The sequence below is a fragment of the Dama dama genome, chromosome 9, assembly GCF_033118175.1.
Source record: "Dama dama isolate Ldn47 chromosome 9, ASM3311817v1, whole genome shotgun sequence".
NCBI classification, from domain to species: Eukaryota; Metazoa; Chordata; class Mammalia; order Artiodactyla; family Cervidae; genus Dama; species Dama dama.
The window spans coordinates 64,970,914-64,980,598 of NC_083689.1; the positions used below are offsets into that span (position 1 = coordinate 64,970,914).

The 9,685-nt window shown below is 48.4% G+C and overlaps 1 protein-coding gene across 1 annotated transcript in view; it reads right to left on the reverse strand.

Annotated features, from left to right (window-relative positions):
- Positions 1 to 7,198, reverse strand: part of FAT2 (FAT atypical cadherin 2) — a 58,862-nt gene extending 51,664 nt beyond the window's left edge. The window contains exons 1-2 of the mRNA XM_061149460.1: positions 3,952 to 7,198; positions 2,221 to 2,535 (exon numbers count right to left, since the gene is read on the reverse strand). Of these exons, the coding sequence (XP_061005443.1) occupies positions 2,221 to 2,535; positions 3,952 to 7,198 (3,562 nt within the window). The remainder of the gene's footprint in view (positions 1 to 2,220; positions 2,536 to 3,951) is intronic.
- Between the last annotated feature and the right edge of the window lie 2,487 nt (positions 7,199 to 9,685).

Here is a 9,685-nt window from a genome sequence, read left to right on the forward strand (position 1 = left end):
TCTCTCCTCTAAAGTCACAGCCTCACATCTACTCATCTTCTACAATGTTGTACTCTTTACACCATTCCTACAGCTCTTTTTATATCCAAATTTTTATACTCCTCATGGATTGGGTTCCTCAAGGGCTGAAACTGTGTCTTATTCTTCTTCCCCTCTCCACAGCACTTAACTTAAATGCCTTATAAGGACAGACACCTTCAAACATTTGCAGAATAAATGAATCTTGGGCTTAACCAATGATTGTGAATGCTGGCAGAGATTCGTTCATTCATTTCCTCATTATTTGTTGAGGTTCTACTCTGTGCCAGGCCTCGATATTATAGTTTTCAAAAAACAACCAAAGTTCCTTTTAAGGAAAGTTTGTTAAAGTCTAGTGAAGTACATGGATAATTAATGGAATAATCACACAGATGAATATAATGTTCTATGTGATAGCATGTTTTTTAAAAGTAGATGCTGCTAGGAGATGTATTATAGTGTCAAGAAAACTTCTTTAAGAAAAGAACAGCTGGCTAAGATATGAAAGAAAAGCAGGAGTTAGCTTGAAAAAGGAGAGGAGACCCCTGGCAGAAGGAAAAGTATGTGCAAAGGCCCTGTGCCAGGAGAGGGCGTGCGTGGACTGAGACAGGCCACGTAGTTGGAATCAGGGAGTGATGGGGTGAGAGAGGCAAGTTCATGGGACATGGCAGGGCTTGGCTTTATCTTAAGGGCATAGGGAAACCAGCCAAGGGATCCATGTATGGAAGTAGGGCAATCTCAGGGATAAGAAAGGTAGGCGGGGGTGGGGAGGAGCTGTCATTGCTGGATTTATTATTTCATTTTTAAATGTTCGTGCTGATAAGAATTTCTTCTCGACTGAAGGAAGACTAAGCATCTCTGCCCTTTGGGGCATTTTGCCAGACCTGGTGTCAGGGAACTGTTGACAGTAAACACAGCAGGGATTTGGGAAAAGTAGGGAACCTATTACCTTAGGTGAGAGATGTCTTCCCTCTTCCAAAAAGGGAGGGACTGAGTGGGCCCAGGCAGAGAGCCAGCTTGGAAAAGGCATCCTCCTTCCAGGAAGACTAATCCACTCCCCGAGGTCAAAGGTGCCAAACAGATGTCACAGGGCAAAGAGGCACTGTGTCCCCCACCCACTGTCTGCCTCAGGACCCCCAGGCCCATCACTCTTCCTGACTCCCTTTTGCCTTAAGGATCATGAAGGAAGATGCTGCTGGCTCTCTCCCCTCCCTTTTCCAATCTTGCTAGACTTCTGTCCTTCAAGGACAAGAGTCAGTAGTTGGGACTGGAAAATGGGAGGTTGGGTTGGAAGGCAAAAATGTCATCATTCTCTGCAATAGCATTGTTGTTCGTGATCCAGAGGGACACATGGCCTTGGAGCTGTACCTGCAGCCGTGGGAACTGGCTCTCATTCTTCTGGGAGCCAGGCAGGCAGCATAAACGCAGGAAGAGGCGGGAGTGAGGGGATTGTGAGGAGAGAGGGCACGCCTGCCCTACACGGGGAGCTGCTGTTGGCTCAGGCAGCTGTGACCCTGCGGGATGTGCAGTTGGCATATGGCTAGGTCTTCTAGTTACAGAAGTCTGGGACTATTTTTGAGCTTTGTTCATTTTTAAATGTTGGCAACAACTTGAAAATTGCTGTTTAAAGCTTGTGCAGACCAAACAGAACACTGCTGTGGACTGTATCTGGTTCATGCTGCAAATTTTTGACCTCTAGATTCCTCTGAACCATCCTAGATGGTCTTGGACTGAGGATAGATCTTTGTGAGATTGTTGACTCCTCTGAAGTGGATCTCTATCACCACCACTCCATGTGCAGGCTTGAGATCAGTTTGAAACTAGAGTTAAGAGACTCAGCCTGTGGCTTGTGATTCTGGGGAATGGTCATGGTGGGAACACTTGCAGGGTTGAAATAGTCCCAACTTGACAACATGGGGAACCTGCTTAGCTTCCCTAGGCCCTAAGGAAAGAAAATTGACATCTTATTCTCCCATAGAGATGGACTTTGATGAAATGCAATTCTCAGACACAGCACACATCAAAATCCTCTGGATGTCTTACTAAAAAACAGATTTCTGATTCAGTAGGTCTAAGGTAGAATCTGAGAACTTGACCTACTAGCAGGTTCATACGCGGCACTCATGATGCCAATCTTCAGATCATACTTTGAGAAGCATTGCTGTAGAGAATCCTACTCACCCAGGTTTCGGAGGTCCTTACCTGTGAGAGGATGAAGAACAAAGAATCCCATATGGTTCCCACTGGTGATATTGAAGGTCAGTTTCCCTTTGGAGCTGGAGTCCAGGTCCCAGGCATCTAACTGAAGCACAGAAGTGTGCAGGGGTGCATCTTCTGGGACGGAGGGGTAGAACACAGGTCTGGACATTTGGGGTGGGTTGTCATTAACATCCAAAACCTCGATGTAGACTTCAGTTACAGACGAGAGGGGGACGGAACCCCTGTCTACTGCCAGTACCGTCAGCCAGTAACAGGATGTAAATTCTCGGTCCAGGGGTGCCAGAGTCTGAATCATTCCTGGGGAGAGGTGATCACCAAACCCAAAGTATTTCAGAGCTCAAAGTAGCTCTAGAGATCACTTTACCTAACAGTCCTGAAACCATACCATGGAAAGAATATGAACAAGTGTTTCACGAGAAAGGGAAACTGTGGCCTATACAGCACGGGAGCTGCTGAGTTAAACACAGGAGAGCTCGTATCCTTACTGAAGAACCTCTTAGAGCCTTTCTCTGCTAAGACAGGTCCATAACTCGGGCATATGGGCACACGCAGGGTTTCCAGAAGGCCGTGGTAGTTGACCTACTTTCTTCTGACTACTTCAACCCAAGTTCAATTTATTTATTTCACATTCTCTAGGTGGGATTTCCATACTTTGGTCCTTACAGTGGTTCCTTCAAGCTTCAAGTCCTTATAGATACTAATTCAAGGGTGAGGGATTTGACGAATAAATTGCTGTTCCTCTCTCCATCATCTTCACGATTTTAGAGACTTAGCTTCATTCATTAGTTCACTCATTCTACAGATTACTTATTGTGGGCCAACACTGTTCCAGAAGTCAAGAGTCCAAGAGTGAGCAAAAGAGGTTTGTGCCCTGAGTCCTCATGGGGCATACTCAACTCATAAGACCTGGGTGAGAGGGCAAGGCCCAGGTTCACAGCCATAGCATCTCAGAGCCGAAGGAACCTTACTCCTTTGACAGATGGGGAAACTGAGGCCCATAAAAAGAGCATGACTTGACCAAGATCATGTAGCAAGTAAGCAGCAAAGCTGAGTCTAGAATTGACTCTCAATCTCATTCTCTTTCATCACCCTCCCCTTTACCCTGGAGAGAAATCATCCATCAGGTTGTAAACTTCTCAAGGTGAATAACCTACTTTTATTCACCTGGGATCTTCTCTAAGTTACCCATCTCAGGGCCTCACAAGTAGAGGGTGCCCAGTGTTTGCTGAATTGCACTTATTTTCTATGGAGCTTCAAAGGAATAAATACATTGATGCCACCTTTTGGAGGACAACTTGGAAAGATATATTAACATTGAAAATGTGTATTATCCTTTGACCCAAGAACTGCATTTTTTGAGAGTTTTTCCTATAGAGACTCATGCATACGAGTAAAAGTATATGAACAAATGCAGCCATTAAAAAAGAGCGAGGAAATTTCCAGGTGGTCCAGTGGTTAGGGCTATGTAATTTCACTGCCAAGCACATGAGTCTCATCCCTAGTCAGGGGACTGAGATCCAAAAAGTCATGTGGTGTAGCCAAAATAATTAAAAAAATAAAAAATGAAAATAAAATAAGAGGGACAGGAAGGAGTGGCCCTATTTATTGCTCTTTTTAGCTTACAGCCTGACTTCTCTCAAAACAGCCCCTGATATCCCTCAGCCCCATCCTCTCCCAGCACCTGGCCCTCCCGTCCCTCCCCACTCCCAGTACCTGTGTCTTGGTTGATGCTGAAGGCGGCGAGGCTGGTGCCAGCTCTCAGGAAGTACTGGATCTCCCCGTCCAAGCCAGTGTCATCGTCGTGGGCGGCCACTACCATCACCGAGGTTCCTGAGGGGCTGTTCTCCTGCACCTGGCCCTGGTGCACAAAGGAGGCAAAGTGGGGAGGGTGGAGATTCTCATTCACATCCAGGACGATCACCTCCACGTGGCAGAGGGTCCTGCGGGCCAGGGGCTTCCCACTATCGCTGACCCACAGGCTCAAGTTATACCCAGCCCTCCTCTCAAAGTCCAGCTCTTTCTCCAGACTGAGGGCCCCGGTCATCGGGTTCACATGGAAGGTCCTGTGGGCATCATCCAACAGGACATACTGTACTTCCCCCGCAGGGCCCAAGTCAGGATCAGAGGCATCCAGAAAAGTTAGAATAGTCCCTGGGGGTAGGTCCTCTGGGACCTTAAGCCTGCGGTGTTCTGTGATGCACTGAGGGGCGTTGTCATTGACATCTTCCAGTGTGATTATCAGGTCAGTGACAGAGAAAAGCTGGTGGCCCTTTCTGGGCTGGTCCCTGGCCTCCACCTTGAGTATATACTGAGGTTCTGATTCCCGATCCAGGTGTCCTGTGACAACCATTTCTCCGGTGAGAGGATGGAGGGAGAACTTCTCTGTGGGGCTTAACAGCACATATCGAACCCTCCCATTGTCCTCTGAGTCAACATCTTTTGCTTTCAGCTCTGCAACAGTGGTTCCGACTTCTGTGTCTTCTGAGATTGTTACCTGGTACCCACCAGGAGGAAATCTGGGCGCATTGTCATTCCAGTCTTCCACATTCACTGTCAGCAGCTTCCAGGAGGACTTCTGGGGAGTGCCCAGGTCATATACTGTTACATTGAGGATGTAGAAACTGGTGGCTTCATAATCTAAGGGGGAAGCTACAGTGAGAAGCCCTGTTTCTAGCTCAATGTCAAAGCAACCGTCTTCATTGCCATCTGCAATCACATAGACCAGTTTTCCATTAAAGCCAGCATCAGGGTCAGTGGCTGCCAGATGGGCTAGAGGTGTGTTGAGAGGCGCACTCTCAAGGATGTCAATGGACTGTGGAAAGTGGTCCTCAAACTGAGGGGTATGATGATTGATCTGATATGCACTTAAGGAAGTGAAATCCTCATCATTGGACTCCTGATTCTGAAGCCCAACAGAGTGCAAGATGGTCTTTGTGAAATGTGTCAGTACCCCTGTCTTTTCACACTTTACAGGGACCTCAAAATGAGGGTCCTTCACTACAGTAACATTCAAAGTCATGGGGGAGGCATAATTTTTCCCATCTGAAGCTGTAATTTTCAGGGAATAATTGATGGGTTGACCGGTAGTACGGTTCCTAAAAGAGCGTTTGAGGGATATCACACCAGAGAAATGATTTAGATCAAAATACTCGAGTTCATTGCCTGATACAAACTCGTATTTTAGGTTGAGAAGCTCATCCACATCTATAGCTGACACAGTCATTACGGATTTTCCTACTGGCCAGTCTTCGTGGATAGACCCAGTGCAATTAACTTCCTCAAACATAGGCTTGTTGTCATTCAGGTTCTTGAGCCTAAGAGAAACAGACACTTCTTTTTCCTGGCGAAATGGGGATCCCCAATCTGATGCCCGTACGCGGAACGTGTAAATTCTATTCATGAGCTCATAGTCCATGGGTTTAGAGGTGGAGATGATCCCCAGGTAAGGGTCAATAGAAAAGGGGACAGCATTTGGATGAGTGATGGAGTAGGTGATATATCCATTCTCTCCATGATCCTGGTCTGTGGCAGTAACAGTCAGAACACTGGTGCCTGGAGGGATGTTCTCATCAAAAGTGCCATCATAGGAGGACCTGTTGAATACTGGGGCATGATTGTTACAGTCCATAATGTCAATGACCACAGTGGTGGAGGCCAGGCCCGGTGAGGTTCTGATGTGTAGCTGGTACTGGGCTTGGTCATGGAAGTCCATGAGCTTCGTGGTGGTGATCAGCCCTGTGCGGGCATTCAATTTAAATGCTGCACTCTCTGAGGATGGCTTTAGAACATACTTCAGGTTGGGGAAGGCTGGGGTTACTTTCACCATCACCACGCGGCTGCCAGTGGGGGAAAACTCACTAAGCTGCACTCTGTATGTGGCCTTCTCAAATTTGAGGGAAGTCAGTTTGGAAGGGGGTAGGTGAAAGCCCCTGATCTGGGAATAAAAGGAAGGTCTGCTCCCAGCCCTGGCCTGCAGGCTGAGGTTGAATCCATGAGGGTGTTCCATCCAGTTGATGTCTTTGACGGAAACCACGCTGAATTCACTGCTCTGGGCATAAGACTTGATGGCTTTAAAGTTCTTTCCAGGGTCACCACCAACAATTTCCAGCGAGTCCACGTCCACCCCTGAGCTGTTTGCATCTACCATGACAGTGGCATAGGTGGCATCCTCATGGCGGTCTGGTGCAGCCAAGACCACCGAGGAAATGGCTGGGGGCTTCCTGAGGGCAGGTTCTACGTGGATGATGAGAGCAGCCAAGTTGCCAAATCCATTGCCCTCCGAGATCTTCCTCATGCGGTCCACAGCCAGTACCTGGAGCTCATGCTTCCCTCTCCAGGTGACGTTGAGCTTCCCGGCCAAGGTGACCACCCCGCTGGTGGGGTGGATGGCGAACATCTCCGACCTTGTGTTAAAAGCATAATAGAACTCGGCGTTCTGGCCCAGGTCTGCATCGGTGGCGCTCACCTTGCAGATGGGGCTCTTGAGGGGCATGTCCTCAGAGATGGTGACTCGGTATGAAGGCGGGGAGAAGAGGGGTTTCAGGTCATTCTGGTCCAGGATGCGGACCACCACTCGGGCCAGTGCTTCTAACTCCAGGGTCTTCTCCGTGGCTTGGATGATGAGGGTGTAGCTGTCTCGCACCTCCCTGTTCAGAAGGGCCGTGTTGCTGCTCTTTGTCCTTATTCTCAGAAAGCAGAAGTTGCCCACCACGTACTCCTCTGTTTTAAACACATTGGCCACGTCTCCAGAGATAATCCGGTACCTCACTGCCCACTGGGGGTCTGTGAGGTAGATGCCCATTTTCTCAGAGCTTTCCACATAGGTCTTGGGAGCAGAGTTTTCATAGATGGTCGCATTATATAGGGGGTATGTGAAGTGCCAGGCTGAGGAGATGAGGGGGTTCTCACACGTTGTACAGTGGAGCAAGAGAATGGCCAACCCCAACGAGGCAATAATCATGATGGAAAACCTCCCGAAACCCTGGGTAGAAAAAGAAAGGGTATGAGTTAGGAAAGAAATGGTTCCTACTGCTGTGGCTCTTAACTGGGGTGGTTTTGCCCCTCAGAGGACATTTGGCAACATCTGAAGTTATTTTTTCCTTCCCAGGTGGCACTCATGGAAAAGAACGCACCTGCCAATGCAAGAGACTTAAGAGACGCAGGTTTGATCCCTGGGTATGGAAGATCCCCTGGAGAAGGGCCTGGCAACCCAGTCTTGTTCTTGCCTGGAGAATCCCATTGACAGAGGAGCCTGGTGGGCTACAGTCCATAGGGTCACAAAGAGTCGGACACGCCCAGAGCAATGTAGCATGCACGAACATGTCTTTGGCTATTCCAGCTTGTGCAGGAGGTGCTGTCGGCATTTAGCAGATAGAGGATGAGGATGCTGGCAAACAGCCTGTGGTCCACGGGACAGACACCCACAGCAAGTCAGTAGTGCTGAGACCGCAAAGCCTTGTGTTTGAAGAGTAACAGACTAGTTTAAGTGCTTCCTTAAGGGCATCTAGCAGATACAGCACAGTCCTTAACTGCTTCCCTCCCTTTTCCAAACCTTCAGTGGTTCCCTGTGCATGCGTGCTAAGTCGCTTCAGCCGTGTCCGACTCTTTGGGACCCCCATGGACTGTAGCCCACCAGTCTCCTCTGTCCATGGGATTCTTCAGGCAAGAATACTGGAGTGGGTTGCCATTTCCTCCTCCAGGGGATCTTCCCAACCCAGGGATCAAATGTGCATCTCTTATGTCTCCTGCATTGGCAAGTGGGTTCTTTACCACTAATACCACCTGGGAAATCTTCCTCAGTGATGCTGAAATCATTCTGAACAGGTACCCAAGCTTAGCAGTCTGGCACTAAATACTTCCCACAAGACACTTCCATCAGGGCTGAATTCCAGTTGAACTGAGCTGCATCTGTACATGTAGGGGCTGCAAAAAAGCAAAGGGACCAGGATCACAGGCCTGGCATCAGGCTGCTGGGCCATCAGGCCTGGCTCCACTACTTACTAGCTGGGTGACTTTCTGGGCAGGTTGTTTCACCTCTATGAGCCTCGATCCCCTCTTCTGTAAAGTAGGAATAAGGATAATATCTACCTCACTGGATTATTTGAAAATTAAGTGAAATAACAAAGGTAAATGAGCTAATAGAGTGCCTGGCACATAGTAAGTTTTAACATAAGTGAAGTGAAGTGAAAGTCACTCAATCATGTCTGACTCTTGTGACCCCATGAACTGTAGTCAGCCAGGGTCCTCTGTCCATGGGATTCCCCAGGGAAAAATACTAAAGTGGGTTGCCATTTCCTTCTCCAGGGAATCTTCCCAATCCAGGGATCGAACCCAGGTCTCCTGCATTTCAGGCAGATTCTTTACCATCTGAGCCACCAGGGAAGACCATAAGTTTTAACATATTAGCTATTATTAGTCATAGGAATCTAAGTTTCATAAATGGAAGGGGCCTGCCCATGGTCTGACAGCTAAATAGAAATAAAGCACAAATTAATCCTGGTGAGACATCCTTTGTGGTCCAGTGGTTAAGAATCTGCCTTGCAATGCAGGGGACATGGGTTCAAATTCCTGTTCAGGGAAATAAGATCCCACATGTTGCAGGGCGACTCAGCCCGAGTGCCACAACTACTGAGCCCACACATCACAGCTAGAGAGCCCAAGTATTGTAACCAAAGATCCTGCATGATGCAGCTAAGACCTAATACTGCCAAATAAGTAGATAAATATTTCGTGGGCAAAAGTCCCTGGCTTAGCTACATCTCCTCCACCATAAGTCCCTTTGGACAGGGCCTGATTCTGACTTGTCTTGTAATCCTGAAGAGAGAAAAACCTTCCCTCCCTCCTCTGGAATGCCAGAGCTGAAGTGGTCCCGAGAGATAATGGAGCTCCGACCGCTTCTCCTGCAGAGATGGAAAGAGAGCCAGATGGGGGAGGGATCTTGCCCCCAGTCACATAGTGGCCGACCAGGTAAGAAGCAGCCCCTGGCAATTGTTGAACTAATCGTGAATGAGTGCTTCACCTCTAAGACCCACTGTTCCCCATCCTCTCCCTTATGGCTTCCTCAATGGCTCATCCCTGAACTCCATCCTGGGTCAAAATATGAGACTCATCAGGGCCAAGGATGGGGAGGGTGATGGGGGTGGGCTGAGTTTGGTTGCCAAACCGAGTCTTCTAGAAGCACGTGTGAGGTTGTGTGTTCCAGGCTGGTGCCTGGCCTGACCATGGGAGTCTTGACTCTGGGGAGTTCATGGCTATCAGCCAGATGTGCCAAGCATTCCTGGAGGAAGCAGGCAAGACTTGTTTTTCCAGTTGCCTTGGTCTTCAAAGGCAAGGAAGAGTTAAATGTCCAGGGCAAGGGGAAAAAAGAGAGGCTTAGATCCTTGTCTCTCTAGAGTCGAGAGAACCAAAGGCAGGTTCTTTAAGACCTTGTGGGTTGCATCCCAACATG